The sequence below is a fragment of the Festucalex cinctus genome, chromosome 6 (genome assembly GCF_051991245.1).
Source record: "Festucalex cinctus isolate MCC-2025b chromosome 6, RoL_Fcin_1.0, whole genome shotgun sequence".
Classification (NCBI taxonomy): domain Eukaryota; kingdom Metazoa; phylum Chordata; class Actinopteri; order Syngnathiformes; family Syngnathidae; genus Festucalex; species Festucalex cinctus.
In genome coordinates, this window is record NC_135416.1 from 12,705,507 (window position 1) to 12,722,929 (window position 17,423).

General features: G+C 40.4%; 1 protein-coding gene across 16 annotated transcripts in view; it reads left to right on the forward strand.

The window, feature by feature from the left end:
* The window catches only part of rbm47 (RNA binding motif protein 47), a 44,486-nt gene extending 27,343 nt beyond the window's left edge, over positions 1-17,143 (forward strand). For 6 of the 16 annotated variants that reach the window (XM_077524620.1, XM_077524617.1, XM_077524618.1 and 3 more), the window contains 6 exons: positions 6,327-7,194; positions 8,373-8,700; positions 9,000-9,023; positions 9,633-9,842; positions 12,992-13,182; positions 14,389-17,143. In XM_077524620.1, the coding sequence (XP_077380746.1) occupies positions 6,358-7,194; positions 8,373-8,700; positions 9,000-9,023; positions 9,633-9,842; positions 12,992-13,182; positions 14,389-14,634 (1,836 nt within the window). In that variant the 5' untranslated portion in view covers positions 6,327-6,357 and the 3' untranslated portion in view covers positions 14,635-17,143. Of the gene's footprint in view, positions 1-2,454; positions 3,134-6,326; positions 7,195-8,372; positions 8,701-8,999; positions 9,024-9,632; positions 9,843-12,991; positions 13,183-14,388 lie in introns of those variants that run through there. The other 10 variants (XM_077524623.1, XM_077524628.1, XM_077524625.1 and 7 more) reach the window with 10 other exon arrangements.
* The last annotated feature ends 280 nt before the right edge of the window (positions 17,144-17,423 follow it).

The following is a 17,423-nucleotide window of genomic DNA, read 5'->3' on the forward strand; positions in this document are numbered from 1 at the left end:
CCTTGGTGGGGCCACCTGATTAACTCGAGGAATGCGTTTGGCCAAGAAGGCAAAGCTCCTTTTGGCTGAAGCCAACACAAAAACGGCTCTTATTACAGACGATGCGAGTTTGCAGAGGGCACAAACAGCTGAGGGCTTAACTTTCATTCAGGAATCTTTTATTAAGGTTTGAATCAGGGTTCAACTGACGGCTCAGTCGGACAATCCGAATGCTCTGTTTTGAGTGTACAGTTTCGTTGCAGTGTATTTTTTTTTGAGTGGCTCCTAAAGGCAGGGGGGCTCTGAGGGTAAATGAGCTGGAATCATCCCTCCGCGCTGAAGTGGGAGCGGGCTGCGGGCAGTCGCGTACACTCCGTCTGACCTGAAATTCTTCAAGCCACCTTCACTTTTGAAGGGCTCTCGAACGCCAAGGGAGGCCTTACGAGAGTGTGTGTGTGTGTGTGTGTGTGTGTGTGTGTGTGTGTGGGGGAACAGTCAGTCCAATCTTTGCTGTGTTTGGTCGTCGTCCTACGTACATCACGCCTGCACCTGATCGTCACATGTCATCACAGTTCTGTACATTACGTCAAAGAAGATCCGATACAAAGGCTGTATTAAACAGCAAGATGTATAGTAGTCAATATAGTGTAAGCTTGTCAAATGGTCACATGACTAACTGTAGCCAGCCCCGCCAGTCTTCCTTGAAAGTGTTGACAGACGCACTGTGTGAACCTCCGCTTTGAGGACATCATGTGTCCTGAAGGGTTAACCGCGGTTCTCACTTCTCCTTCATTGTTTCACTTGCTCACTCGTTCACTTGGATAATGCACAAAATCGACACAAAATAGCTCATCCTTCCTACAAAGTTCTAAAGGACTGGCTGATTTGTGTCAGCTGCTATATGTGTTGAAATCACAACAGGAAATTGTCTTCTTTTTTTTTTTCTTTTTTTTAAAGCAATTTGTCTGTGTCTTGCATATAGCTAGGAGGAAGCGCTTCCTGGAAAGTCCAGTGTGAGCTTAAACACAGCACTCCTGCAGGTCACGTCGCTCTCTACGACCCCTTCACACACGTGACACGCTACTTATTTACTTTCGGGGATGACTTGCAGAAGCAAACCGGCTCACAGGGCAAGATACTGATTACCAGCACTGTTTTATTGCTGACTTTATTCCTGCCTTTTTTGTCTGTTTGGCAGATTCCTTTGTGTGTGTGAGTGTGTAGGCCTGACCTCGATAGAGAACAAAGTCATACAGTGACATCTTTAACTTTTATTGAGTTTAACCTGTTGTCCTATTACAGTTTTTATGTGTCTTTTTCATGAGATATACTGAAAAGTAATCATTATAGATATTTCCAATAACATTGTAGACTCAGCTATTTTGTTAAGTCATTTTTTTTTAAAAAGAAAAAAAAAAGACAACTTTACAATGAATTATATGGAACCGTATTGCATTCACTTGAAAAAAAAAATCTCCTGTTTTTCTGACTATTTTGTGGGAGCTTTGGTTTTTTTTTGAGTATTTTTTTTTCTTCTGTTTTTCAGATTTTCTTTCTGTTTTACTGAATATTTTTTTTCTGTCATAAAAAAAAAAAAAAATTATTCCGAAAAACAGAAAAAAAAATACTCCGAAAAACAGGGGGCAAAACATTATTCCAAAAAACAGAAGAAAAAAAAATATTAAAAAAAAAAAAAAAAAAACAGAAAAAAAAAATAGTAATTAGGCAGTTAGTATAAGGCCGGAGTGGGTGTTTTGTTCTGTTTCATACGGCATATGTTTCATCTGTACGTATACCGTGTAGTTTATACAGTAGTCTGCTCGTGACGTGGGAGTAACAAGATGGCTGCCCTGTGACTTCAACGGTTTGCACTGGCGTGTATGGGCTAACCGGTTATCCAGTCATATATACAGGTCAGTGGTCTGCAACAAGCCATTTGGAGGTCAGAGGTCCAAAAAAAAATTACTCTGAAAAACAGAAGTTGGTGCTCTGTTTTTTGGAATAATTTTTCCCTCCTGTTTTTCAGAGTAATTTATTTTTTCTGTTTTTCTGAATTTTTTTTTTAGGACAGAAAAAAATAAGCAGTAAAACAGAAAAAAAATATTCAGAAAAGCAGAAAAAATTACTCAAAAAAACAAAGCTCACCAAAAAAATAGTCAGAAAAACAGTTTTTTCAAGTGAATGCAATACGCTTCCGTAGAATTAACAACAACTTAAAAAAATATATTGTATTTTTTTCTATTTTGCTGTTTTTATTTTGCGCATAGATAGTTTTATATTTTATGTCAACTCATGTCCCGCCCCGAGAAAGAAAGAAAGAGAAAAAAAAAACAAAAACGTAAAATGAGCAGTGTGCACAATGAAAATTTTTTTCATTGATTTAAAGCCAGCGAAAGAATTTTCCATCTGTTCACTTTGTTCTTGGTGCTGTTAGACTTCCTTATCAGTTGTTTTCCTGGTCGTTAAGGAGTGGAGGCAGTTTCAATAGCAGCTGATACTCAAGCAAACTGTTGACCACACACTGAGACTTTAATCTCGCCCACTTGATTTCACCCCATCTGCTCGAGTTTGTCCTTCACTCCCTCTTTTCGTGCTCTTGAGGGCACTTTTTGAGACAGAAACTACAAGAGCAAGTCAAGCCCTCTCATCTGAGACTTTGCACCCTTCTTCTCTCTCTCTCGCTCTCTTTTGCTCCCTCTTACTGCCCAGGAAGGTGTGTGTGTTGTTTGCTTAAGTTAAGCCGATGACGGGGGTAAAAAAAAAAAAAAAAAAAAAATCATCTATGCCCAAACATGCTTACATCTTGTGCAGACAGGACAGAAACCGTCCGGTAAAACCCCCCGAAAAACCAGAGGATGTTTTTAAAAGCTTCCTGTTATTTTCCACCTTTTCCTTTTTTTGTATCTGTCAGCAGAAAAGACAACTTCATTTCCCATCAGCCACCTCTCCTCCCCCCCATCTTACACACACATATCGCGCACAGATGTGTACCTGTTGAAGCTCCGCCCCTGATCAGCGCTCATGCTTGCAGTGTTTGTGTAGAGGAGGCCGGCCCGTGTGTGCTCAGTGCCCCGCTGTACCTGTCTCTCATGGAGGTGGACCGGCACTCCTTAGAGCAGACGGCCCAGCGGTGGAGTGCTGTCAAGCAACTTTGGTAGCTATCCTCGCTTCTCTTTCGTCTCTTTGCATCCATCTCCTTCTTTATTAGGACTTCACCTCTCTCTTGCTCACTTGCTTCAGTCAGAATGACATTTTCACAAGCCAGGAAGGGAGATTTGAACTCTTTTTGACTTGAGGCTGTGGGAAACTGCATCAAATTGGGGGAAATTGTTCAATGGGTGCCTTGGAAAAACTTGCCTTTGTAATCTTTTTAAAGGCAGAATTACTGATATAAATATAGATATTTGATGAGACTATAATGTGCTTGTGTAAATGATACCCAGCCTTTATATACTGTACCTCTGAGTCATTTTTGTGCTGCCAGTTACCTTGAAAAACTAACTTTAGTTACTTTACTGACTACTTGCTTTCAAAAGAAACTTAGTTCTTTTACTGATAACTTGATTTTAAAAGTAACTAAGTCAAATTACAAGTTACTTTAATTAAAAATGACATTACAAGTTTTACCAGCAACCCTGTTCAGCATAAAAATGACACTATATATATATATATATATATATATATATATATATATATATATATATATATATATATATATATATATATATATATATATATATATACATACATATGTATGTATGTACACACAGCAACCTTTTTGGCTTCCAAAAAAATATTCTGATTAAAAAAAAAAAAAAAACTTTTTTCAGGATTCAACCTAACAAAATTTATGTTTGTTTTTTTATTTAAAAAAAAAATAAAAAAAAATAAAAAAAAATCTTTCTACTAGACTTCAGAGTGTGCAACAAACCTTAATATTTTAGTTTTTAGCTGACACAAACTCAAAATAGTGAGTATACTTGCATCTTGACAATGCAAATCTCTCTCCTTCCTCTTGCTTTTTATAGACATTGGAATTGTCATCAATGTGCTGAAAATGATGATGTCACTCCATCAGATGTGAATGTCGATTTGAGTTCTCCCACAATGCATTTCACTACCACGTGTTATAGAATGCATAGTAATTTGTTCGTGAGTACTATAGTGTTAGGAATCAGGTTTAGTTTGATTTTTGTTTTTATTCATTAACCATTAGTTTTTAACAAAATCCGTGCGTTAGAGAGGCACCATTGCTGAGAAGTTTGTGCTGTTTATTTAAGTTTTGTCAATTCAAGCAGTCAACTGCAACTGCTTGTCATGCTCGCTGAAATGCTGCTGTCGCTTGTAATTAAAATTATATACATCCTGCTAAGTAACTATCAGAGGGATTCGATGAGTAACTGTAGGTGGAAAAGTAACACTGTGCTACTTTGCATTGCGATTCTGACATCACAGTATATTCTCATTCTTTATTTGTCCTACTGTGTGGATTTGGGTCAACGTCAAGCTTTGTGAACAATATGTAAGCTGAGTCCAGGTTTATGGCTTAGTGCAGATGATGCTCATAAAATCCTTTTCTGCGCTCATAAAACAATGTGGCCCTCTATAACACGTTGTTAATACGCAAGGAATCAGGTGCTTCTATCAATTATAAACACGTGGCTGATCTCTCAGAGCCATTACAGTGACTCTTTAACCTAGCAGGTTAGCCAGTCAAGTCGTTGCCCTTTAACGTCTTCCTTGGTTCATTCGCAACCTTTAACCAGGGAAGCTGTTGAATGACTTCTTGGCTCGTCTTGATAGTTTGACGTGATCCTCCTGTGTCGCAAAATCAGGACAGAGGAGATAGTAGATACTATGTTGTCAGAAAATTGGGTATTTGTGCCGAGACGAAAGCTCACTTTTGAGTAAAAGCTACATTTTGTGGTCGTCAGGTTAATCATCTACCTGCTGCTGCTCTCACCCAACATGCACACTCACAGTGAGTCGTGATTGGATTAGACTAATGTCAATGGTCCATATGTTTACGTTTCAATAATCCTATTGACCATTGTTTTTTTTAGGCTTATAAAGCACACTCATTTAATCATCAAGAAAAGTTGCAGGAACAGGTCCATTAAATGGTTTTAAAATGTCATCATGACCTCGTCATGCTCGGCTAATGACTGAAAATAGGCAACATCCGGTTTCATCACTCTTGGCTCCTACACTTTTGTTTTAACTCTATTCGTATTAACAATTGAGGGAGTTCGTCATTCGTAGCCTGTGTAAGGTAGCTGCGAGCAGGTCTGTGTGTGTGTCTGTCTGTCTTTGCTACATTACGGGGCCCATACACGCGTGTTTTTCCTGGTTTAACTACCATTGTGGGGACCGACTTGACCTTGTGGTGACATTTTGGTGGTCAGACCTCTTTTTGAGGGTCAAGACATGGATTTAAAGTTTAGGCTTGAATTGGGTTTTGGTTAGGGTTTGGGTTTTGGTTTCGGGTTAGGCAATCAGTTGTGATGGTTAAGATTAGGGTAAGGGGTAGGGAATGCATTATGTCAATGAGATGTACCTACTACGTACGATACAAAGACAAATGTGTTTGTGTTGGGTCAAGTCAACTGAACGCTTGCGTTACCATGGTTGCTTGGCTTTGACGAGTTTCTTTACCTTTTGTTGACTGCCTCACATTCCCCATCAAATGTCCAAACAATCGAAAGAAACAAAACACACCCACCCACATACACAGATGATTGGTTGCCTCACATTGTGGTGATTAAGGATTTAATGCTGTGGATTTTTGCTTTCTGAATGCTGCCAGTGTTGAGAAATAAGAGTTTTACGCTTTAGGAAGCTGATTGTTCTCTGTTCTTTCTATGGAGGTGCAGTATTAATAAAGAGAGATTACACAAATACACTCTGTACAGTATTACATTTATATTGAGCAGAGGGTTGAATATCCAACAGCCTCTTGCAGCTACAGTGTGCCAAACATGGAGGAGGTACAGTGCATATAAGATCAGTCGTGCCTCCGCCCCTCAGTCATAGTGAACATGTGACCGAGGCGACCTCAGTGAACCTTGAACCAATGTTTCAGTGTTTATGACTTGCCAATCTCTCTTATGGGGGTCAGAGATCAAGAAAGAGTCTCAGGAAGTGAACAAAACAGGCTTGTAAAATTGACAGAGCGTTTATAGATGATTGACATATCAAGCTTATCAAACGACCTATTGTTTAGGTTTAAATTCATCTTTGACATACTGAGTTTAATTCAGGAATAGGTACAAAAGATGCTGAAATGTAGTTCAAGTATTTGACAATAACCAAAGAATGGTTTCTCCCAATCTCTTTGCCCTTCTTAGGCCACAGATCTAATTGGACGTTTTTGTCAGAATGACAGCCGAAGATCCCGCTTCCTCTTCAACCATGAGCAACAATACCGCCCCCTCCAATCCCTGCAAATCTAGCGGTGCCTCCCACCATGCTCTCCTTGGACAGATCAACATTCCAGAGGGTGTTGCAGGGACGCCCAATGAGGCCGCACTGGTGGCCTTGATGGAGCGCACTGGCTACGGTATGGTCCAGGAAAACGGCCAACGTAAATATGGGCCTCCTCCCGGTTGGAACGGCCCATCTCCGCCGAGGGGGTGTGAGATCTTTGTGGGCAAGATCCCAAGAGATGTTTATGAGGATGAGCTTGTCCCCGTTTTCGAGTCTGTGGGACGCATCTACGAGATGCGCCTGATGATGGACTTCGATGGGAAGAATCGAGGCTACGCGTTCGTGATGTATACCGAGAAACACGAGGCCAAACGGGCCGTGCGGGAGCTCAACAACTACGAGGTGCGGCCCGGACGGCTCCTCGGGGTCTGCTCCTCCGTGGACAACTGCCGTCTTTTCATCGGCGGGATCCCCAAGACCAAAAAGCGTGAGGAGATCCTGGAGGAGGTCTCCAAGGTGACCGAGGGCGTGCTGGATGTGATTGTTTACGCCAGCGCCGCAGACAAGATGAAGAACCGCGGCTTTGCCTTCGTAGAGTACGAGTCGCACCGTGCGGCCGCCATGGCCCGCAGGAAACTGATGCCTGGGCGTATTCAGCTGTGGGGTCACCAGATTGCAGTGGACTGGGCAGAGCCGGAAATTGACGTGGATGAAGATGTCATGGAGACAGTGAAAATACTCTACGTCAGGAATCTTATGATGGAGACCAGCGAGGAAACAATTAAACAGGTAGGTTAATGTTTTCGTTTGGCCGACTACATGGACTTTTTTTAAGGGGTGCAGCGGATCACAAAAGTCATGGTTCGGATCAGATCCCGGATTTGAGTCGCAGGGCGGATCGTTTTTCGGATCAGGAAAAAATTAAATAAAATAAATAATTACATTCCATTAAATTAAAAAAAAAAAAAAGAAAGAAAGAAAAAAAAGACACTTTTAAGAGCTAATGCTAACAGCTAGCCGCTAGCCACTAACGTCTACCATATCATACGACTGCGTAATTAACTGATTCACTCCCAGCTATTTCAACTGAAGCAACCCACTTTGACCCCACCCCCCACCCCCCCGCCCCACTGTTTTACTGGATTTTGACTGATTTTGCAAGCCCCACAGAATATTGCGTTCTATTGCTATAAAAGCATGGACCAACCAAAAAAAAAAAGATTAGAGTTTCTTCATTCACCAGTAAGAAAAAGTATATTTATATCTGCTTCAGTTTTGCAGCAATTAGCATTAGAATATAGCTACATTTAACCAATATTCACATTCCTGGTGAAAACACTGACAAAAAGAGCTTGTTGCTACATGGCCCTGGCTGATCTCTTATACTCTGGTGCCACCTGCTGGCCATTATTTTAAAATAACTACCATTGCTTTAAGCCACCTCTTCATGTCAGAATCTGCATCAAAGCCTTCTGTATGCTCTTGCATTAACAAAAAAAACAAACATTTAAACACGTTTTTTGGGAGAGGACAAAGTATTAAGAAAACAGTTTTACACGTTTTTGGGATTCAATGAGTTAACTAGCAGTTTCTTAGCATCCTAAATTAGTGACTTAACATGAGTTTGGGATAGTGTTGTGTTGATGTTGGTCGCAACTACAATGTCAATCAACTACGGTAAAGAAATCCTAAATGTCTAAAAGGGAAGTCAAGCTAGCCATCACGCCATTATGAATTCAAAGTAAAAGTGTACTAAGGCTATTTGCATTGTCGTCGATGTATTACTGTATTTGGTAAACTTTATTTTGAAGTTAGGCTTTGCATGTTACGTTTCTCACCAACCAATCCGCGGATCTTGCGCGATCCAAACTGTCGGGCCTGATCCGAACCTACCACAGATCAATGATGATCCGTTGCACACTAGTTTGTTCAAAAAAAACAACAACCATATTTTCTTCATCAACCAGGTGTTTAGTCAGTGGAACCCTGGTTGTGTAGAGCGAGTGAAGAAAATCCGCGACTATGCCTTTGTTCACTTCACATCCCGTGATGATGCTGTGCTCGCCATGGACCACCTGAATGGAACAGAGGTGGAAGGATCCTGCATTGAGGTGACACTAGCCAAGCCTGTCGATAAAGAGCAGTACTCTCGCCAGAAGGCCTCAAAGGGGGTTTCTGCTGCTCCAGAAGTGCCCCAGCAGAACTATGTCTACCAGTGTGACCCTTACACATTGGCCTACTACGGTTATCCCTACAACACACTCATCGGACCCAACAGGGACTACTTTGTGAAAGGTTAGAACGCTTTCTTGGCAGATGTCAGTTTCTTAATGCTTTTTGTACATGTTAGGTTTTAGGAAATATCGTTAAAAAGATAATAACGTTAAGTCGTCCAGACTTTAAATTTAAGGGAAACTCAATTCTGATCAAGATAAACTTGAATTGATGAAGGTCTGTCCTTCAAATCATAAGACAACAACGGGGTGATGACGTCATGAATATTAATCCCGTTATCTTTGATGATTGATTGAATTTGGTGGAAGCAGGAAAATCTGACTTTCAACAATCATTGTGTTTTGGTTTTCTCTCCAAAGGAACCTCATTGATACAGAACAATGGTAATCGCTCATTTCTACTTATTCTCTCAATGAACAATTAGCCTTCTTGCTATGTGACAAACTATACATTTTCTAACACCATCCCTTTCCTGCTGCGCTGTCTCCTTCCGCCATCTCATGGATAAAAATCCACAACATGGCAGAGAACATCACAGAGCCCAGATACGATTTAGGAGGCAGAAATTTATGGCCGCAAGAGAATAACGTGGCCCTTTAATAGCTACCAACTGAACTCAAACCAACATTGCTTATATTATTCGAATCGATTTGCATCAACACTGCACAATAAATTGTGTAGAGTACATTTAGAGTACTAAACAGAGTCTATTTGGTCCCACTCTAAACAGTAAAATTTACACTCGGAAGTGAGTAAACATTTTATTCAAAGTGTTTTTACTGTGTACAAGACAATTGACCTATCACATGACTAAGTGTTTTCACTCAAAGTTCTAAATAACCAAATAGATTCTAGAGTAAAATTTACTTTACAAAATTTACTGTGCGCAATTACATCTTCACTTTGCACGTTAGCATGTTGTCTATCACAAAAATTTCTATAGCTATTCCCAAACCATTACCCCAGTAATCCGATTACTCGTTGTATTCAAGCAGGTACTGTGCGAGGTCGTGGTCGCGCCGCCACAGGTAACCGTACCCCTGGTCCTCGGGGGTCGTACCTGGGGGGTTACTCAGCCGGTCGTGGCATCTACAGCCGCTACCATGAGGGTAAGACCAAGCTGCCCGAAAAGTCCTATGAACTGATGCCCAGTCTGGAGCTTGCTGCCTCCGTCAACCCAGTTGCCATCAAACCAGGCACAAGTCAGTGAGATAGACAATAGCCATCCCTACCCTCACCCATCTCAAAAGCCTTTACTAAATCCTGAAACACCTGTTTCTTCTTCTCGCACTGTTCTTGCATAAAATACAGGCAATGACACCGATGGTCATTTCATGTATTTCTGTCAGAATGCATTCTTTCTGTCTCTCTCCTTTGTGGTTTGAATAACACTTTTCCAAATCAAAATTATAGTTGTTGCTGGATGGACATGCGAAAGGACTGTCAAGAATAAATATGTCCTTTCTTGCATGATCAGATAGTAGCTACTATTTCCTGTTAACGCAAAAAGAAAATTGTTCAGACTGATAACCACATTCTGCTATTATTAACCTTACAAGTTGTCTGCAAATTCAAGAATAAGGGTTTGTAATCTATCACATCAAATCACCAATCGGGGTGGGTTTTGTTTCAGTTTCAATTTATTGAAAAGGGCAAAGCTTCACAAAGATTAGCATTGACGTCATAGCAGAAGTTTAATCAGAACTGGTTTGGTAAGTTACAGTAGTTTTTGATCTGAGGAGATATTTCTCCAACTGAGGAATGGAACACTTGATGGAAATGATGTTTTCGCTTTTGCCTACCTGTCAAATTAGGTCTTTTTACCCTTTAATGTAATTTTTGTAAAACAGACCTTCTGGAGTGTTAGGTGACTGAAGGCTCCATTGTAATCATCATTGCGTGCTAACATGACAAAATAGGATCCAGGAAGTCCAATATTAACTATGTGTTGTTTCGTAAATTCAAATCCTTAAAGCTGCTCAATGCAGGAAATTGAATTTCGAATCGGTACTGCCACATGTGATATAAAAAAAAAAAGAAACTGCACACTCCCTTCTTTACGTACACAATGCACGCATGACGTCACATCCGCAGATGGAGGTCGGGAAATACGAACCCGAACTGAAAATTATTGGCTGGAGGCTTGCAGGAGTACCCATTGTCAGCTAAGGTGTTAATCTGATAATTAGAAGATGTTTGAGTCATAAATGGTCAAAAACGCTACTGTAAAGATATTTTTTGTGCAGATTTCTACATTGAGCAGCTTTATATTACATTATAATTAACCACTTGGTGCTGTTGTCTGTCTGAACATGGTTTTAAATAATGTGCATTGAGGCCTGCGCTTCCATAACATTTTCTTTATATACTTGCAAATCCAGTGTTTGACGGAATTGTAGTTTTAAATCCAATCGGACTCTAAAAAATGTTGTTGTTTTTTATTTTATTTTTTTTTAAGTGCACAGTGAAAATTGTGGTCTTTGGCAAACAGAGCAGTTTCAGTCAAGACTGGAATTAAAATTCCAACCTGTCTCTCAGGCTAAAGAATATTTTTCACGTAACCATCCACTCTTGTGATTTCTTATCGAGAACAGTAACAGTAACACCAAATAGTAACATCACATTAGTGGGTGCGTGGCAGTTAGTGCAATGTGTTGTATTGTTTGCGGAACTTCCTGCTGATGGAAATGAATGACTTATGATGACGTTGTTACCAATTACAGATGAAAACGAAAGCATTAACATTGCAAACGTAATTTGAACATGAAACAAAAGTACTTTCATGCGCCAAGTTTCCTCGAACAGCAGCCAAGGGCGGGAATTTACTCAACTGTAGAGTGCCTGTAAGTAGTTGTGTTGGTTTTGCAATGGCAATGGAATGTGTAACTGACGAGCAGTCCTTTCGGTTCCTATCAGTAATGCATTACAGTTGAAGGTAGAACTACAGTATGTACAGTAGTGTCCCCGTATTATAAACATAGACTTGAATATGTCTAATAGAGTCAACTGAAAACCATGCTGATGTGTACTTTGTCTGATTAAGTTGTTTTTGCTCTTGTCAACTCAGGCTTGGTTTATACAGATAAAACCCCCATCTCAGGGGGCGGCCATTTTGCCACTTGCTGCTGACTGAAAACAATGTTACAGTTGCTCAGAGCTCAGGTAAAGACCAATCACAGCTCACCTGTTTTCTGAAAATGGTCAAATGACATTCACAAGTTGAGCCATGATTGGTTGTTACCATAGCCCTGACCATTTGTGATGTTTTTTTTTTTCTTTTTTCCCCAGTCAAGAGCAAGTGGCAAAATGACCGTCCCCTGAGAAGGATAAAAACGGATGGATTTTGTTGCTTGACTTATATCCCACAAACAGTATTAATCAGAATACCGTGTTTAGATGAATGGGGATGCATAGAATATATTATTGTAAAGAAAATTTTTGAGCAGGCTTCTGCTTTAAAATTGTAGCCATTGTCTATGAAAGTAACATGCATCATTAGCTAATATGTTTTCAGCTGACTTTTACCGAGCATGTCTCGGGAAACTTGTCTCAAAATAATCTCAAATTCCTTGTCTGTAACGTCCTTTCACAAATGATTTATATTAATGCACATAGCACCCATTAACATTTGAAAATACACCATAATCTGACCCTCAAAGACAAAATTGAACAAAAGACGCACACCGTGTTGCCTAACATTGACGGTAGGTTAACCTTGTGATAGAGATACCGGCGACTGTTTGTAATCCAAATATAGATATAATCTCCAGTACCCCAACGTGCCAGTACCTTAACGTGCAAGTACCCCAAGGGGCCCGCCTGCGAGGGCCCTTTATAGCTGCTTGCAGCTCTAGTTATTATTAGGGCCCGAGCAGCTACCGCTGTTTTTCGTTCAAATTCGTATTCTTTATTCTCCGCAAACGATGGTATTTTTGAGAACCTAAACATTTACGAAAACTCACCAAACTTTGCAAACTCTTCAGAATCACAAGATCAGCTCCGGATTGAAAATACTTTTGTCCCTGTAAAAACAATAATGACGTTGTGCTCATTGTGAGCGTTTGTGTGTGCGTATGTTGGAATTAAGCCACAGTTGTGCACCATTCTATTCCAAATCACTTTAAAACACTACCTGCGTATCTTACGCTTCTCTTCTAACTTGCGTTCTGTCCTTCAGCTTCTTCTCCTTGATCTCATTAATGTCGCATTTTGTGTTAACTTGTAATCAGTGCGTCTTTTTGAGCATGGGTGGATGTACTGAATGTGCTGGTCTTCTGCTGTCCGTTCGATAGATGATAGGTCGCATTCTTCTGTTATCCAAACCGTCACTCACATCTCCGTCCGTCTGCAGTGGCGTTGCCAACTCTGGCCGGGCAGTACCCAGTGTTCAGTGCGGCCCCCGCGGCCAAGCTGATGGAGGAGGGCAAGGTGCACGCAGTGGAGCACCTGATTAACCCTCTGGCCATGCAACACCCTGAACACACCACAGCTCCTGCCACCGCTGCCACGGTTCTGCCCGTCTCCACTCCTCCACCTTTTCAGGTATGCGTGCCGCCTCTTGTCTCAAATCAAGAATGTCCAGCCACATGTTACACACATAAAGCAGTTCTTTCTTATTACTCATGCACATTTCCTTGCTAGCTTATTATGAGACTTCCTTGTGTTTGAGGGAGTTGTCAAGAGCATGGAATTAATAATGCTGAATTATAATTGACATTTATTTTTAGAAAGACTTTATTGTTGCTAATTAGAGATTTGGTTTGCTAAAATCGAAGCACTGACTGCATAATTCTTTATTAGAGAGTTTAATTTGTCCTTAGGAGAGATTTTAGAGTGTTTTATTGTATTAATATTGTACACTTAAGGAGGTTAATATATTTGTTAATATATTGCTTGGGCAGTTGATAATTCTTCATTCAGTTTCCGGGATCGAGGTTGTGACAGGTTAATACATGCTTTCCAAAAACGTTATTTGCGTCACGCAAACGCGGTGTGGCTATTTGCGCTGGCGTTAGTGAATTAGACGCTGTATATCAATGAGTCTCATTTGCATTGGGGTGGGCATATTTTGTGTCAAATGTATGCAAATTACTTAATTTACATACACACAAATAACACCGGCGCACCGTGGCACATTCTGGTTGGCAGCGCACTTCGTGACGGATTTCCCCATTTGTGCGTGTTTAGTAAATTGGGCGCTCCCGGATTGCTCCATTTTTACCGGTTAGCGCGGTGCAAAGGCGACGCAAACCTTTAGTGAATAGGCCCCTCAGTTCTTTTTAAACAGGCTAGCTATGTCAATCTTAGTTTAGCTTAGCAATTAGCATGGCTTCTCCACCTGTTCTCGTCATCCCCTTCATGAGAATGATACCTGTAGCGTTTTTTACTACCACGCTGGTGTGCCATGTGTTTAGGTGCACTAGTAGCTAGTCAAGTTTGCTAGCTAGCTACTAAGTGTGTAAATAGCCCAAAGATTCCTTTGACAAATACATGTGGTCGATGACGTGGGCCCTGCGAAACATTTTCGGACCGTCTCAACGGTTATTTTTGTTTTTCTAGTGATTGTCTCAGCAGGTGAATGTCAGTATTGCTACTCAAGAGTGTTTTTATGAGGCACAAAATGCTAATTTTTCCTCCAAACTGCTATGCGAAATCGCTTATTTGGGATCTTGAGCTAGCAGGAAACATGATCTGGTGGGACAAATCAGGTTTGACAACCATTCATCTTCTTTCCCTTTCATTCGCCAGGGTCGCCCAATCACTCCCGTCTATGCTATGGCCCACAATGTGCCGCGCATCCAAGCCGGTGGCCTGTACAGCGCAGGATACGTCCCCATCACAAACTATGCGGCCAACACGGCCGCTCTGGCCGCCCTGCAGAAGAACGCGGCAGTTGCGGCCGCGGCGTACGGGGGCTACGCCGGCTACGCCGTGCCGCAGGCCTTCCCGGCGACGGCCTTCCAGCTGCCCATCCACGACGTCTACCAGTATTGACGTGCGGCGGCTCGGCCCGCGTGACGTAAACACGAGCGTTATTCTGCCTGTGACTGATCCACCGCTGTGTCTTCTCGACAGCGTGCATTAAAAGTAAACAACTGGCGGACTCGGGGAACCTCTGAGCGCAAGTGCGAGTGATGCTTGACGAAACGATTATGAGCACACATGGTGAACTAGTGTGCCCCACCTACTGTGTTAAACTTTAAACAAAGGCAACTTAATTGCACACTTGTCGATGCAAATTAGATGCGATCTGCTGATGGAGGAAGTCTACTTCTGCGCGAGGACAGCTTTCTAGCAACTGTGAGCAAAACTAACAAAACGCCATCTTGTCATCGACACACAGCCTCATCATCAGGTTGCTATAGCAACAAAACCCTGAAGGTACATTCAAGTATTTATGAAGAGAAGACATATATTTAAGGTTCTATTACTGTAGGTTTAGCTTTGTGTTTTAGGGGGTAAAGATAACCTTTTTAAGTAAAAGTTCAGAACTACTGACAGGAGAGGATACCGCCGAAGCCAACTGTTTTGCATATACGAATGAATGTTTTCATATTTTTGTTCCCACTAGTATATTTTAGTTTTTTTTTTTTTCTTATCGAGTGCTGTAGGTGATGCTGTCCGTCCATGCTGATTGAATGTTTATGCTTCAAACATACATGCCTGTTTGGTACTCGTTTGGCTCATTTAGCTGTATTTGTGTTTTCAAGTGAAGGTTTTCAAGTGGTGTGTTCAATGGCCTCTAACTAGTTTGCTCGTTTCTGTGTCGCTGCTTCAACTATTTGAACACACTTCTTGGTTTATTTGAAGAAAAGTCCCCGGGTGGATATTTTGTTTTGGGACAGATAAAAAGCAAACTTAACAGCATGGAAAATGGCGACATCATGTTTTGTTTTGTTTTGTTTTTCTCACTGGGGACTAATAAGACTGAACGTTTCTCATTTATATTGTCTTTTTAGCGTTATTGTCTAATTCGTGAAAAGTGAACAAATATGCAGAAAATTAGACGGATACGTGCTAACTAACTGGATAATAAAAAGAGCCGTCACCAACAGTGCCTTACATATACTTTTATATGCCACCCTGCGGCCTGTTTTTCAAAATCTTTCACTGTGCCTTTGATAAATAAAGCGGAAAGATTCTTGAATGGTTCTGGATTTAGGATGACTCACAAGTCCGGTGAATTTGTGGAGTTGCAGTATTGGGGTAATGTGACAAGGCCACCTCCTCCGTACAACAGCATTCTCTTCATTGCTACAAATGAAAAGATGCACTCGGGCCGCTCGATCGTTCCATTGTCAGTCATCATCAGCTGGGTCAGTCCTCCGAGCTGACATTTGTGAATGTTTTAACAGGCACTTTTAAAAAGAAACTGCACGTGTGACATCTCAAACTGGAAACAAAGTGGAGCAATACCTGATCTGGATCTGGTGCTGTTAAAATACACAAGTTGTCAGTCATGCCAGCTCACAGTGGTCAACAGCCACGTGACAGAACAGACATTTTTATGGAATGCATTATCGCAACTCTTTATTATTATTATTATTATTATTATTATTATTATTATTATTATTATTATTATTATTATGAAGGACATGCTATCAGATTAAGTCAGGGTTACCAACACTTTTTTTTTTTTTAAGCTCATGATCCAAGTTATGAATTTGGCTCCACCTCAGGATCAAAACATGACATGATCTGTACTACCAAAAACGAAAATCGACATATATGCATGCAAACAAAATTGAAAGAAGAGGCTCAATCGAGTTTGGTCATTTTAAAAGTCCACAACTGGTGACGACTGCTTCTATTATTTTTCTTGTATATGATGACAAAACATCAGGATATATTTAATTAATATATGCATTCCATATGTTGTGTATGAAGTGAGAAGAAAAGGTCTAATATATTTGAAAGCTTTTCTTTATTAACATTGTGTAGAGATTTTTTCAAAAGTTTGAGTAACAAAAGTAGATTTTCTTTTCATTGCCAAAGTGTCCAATAGTTTAAAGCATTCATGTTATTGTATTATGTGTGATATTATTATTATTTTTTCTTTTTTTTTTATTACTATTTTTGAACTGGAATTGGTGTTTTGAGTGGGTCTTTAAGCTTCATTTTATCATTAAGCCAAGACAACAACTCTAACTAAACTGGAGTTCAGTCTTAGCTAAGCTATAAAAACAAATATGGTCCAACAACCCATTAAAACATGTTTGTGTGTTTGACAAAAGTCACTTCCTGGTTCTCACTCTAAACTGCTGCTTTTTCTTTCATTTGCTTGCATTTCACTTGTGGAGCTACAAAACACAGAAGCCGAGTTTAACCATAGGTGTCACCATACAAACTCTTAAGTATGTGCCTTATTGCCAACATGTGCTTTACCTTTGTAGACCTATGAAGACTGACTTCTATCTGAGAGGTCGTATTAAAAATACTTTTTTTCCTGCCTTGTTATATATTTATAGTAAGAAATAGATAAATAAAAGCATTTTCAAAAACAGTAATGTGTCATTTCTTGCTCCTCAACATACTTTTCTTTGACAATTGTGAAGTTAATCCTTTACGAATCTCAGTGAGGTGAAATATCAAGCGACATATTGATGTCTTTGATGTGTTTTTCATAAAATCTTGGTCAAATTACACACTTTATAAAGCATTTAAAATTAGAGGTTCCATTCTGTCAGAAGGCTGTTGTGAATTTTTCATCCCCTCTTGTACCCTTTAACAGCTTCCAAAAGCAGTAGGAAAAAAAATGTAAACTATGACTGCCACACTTTAAC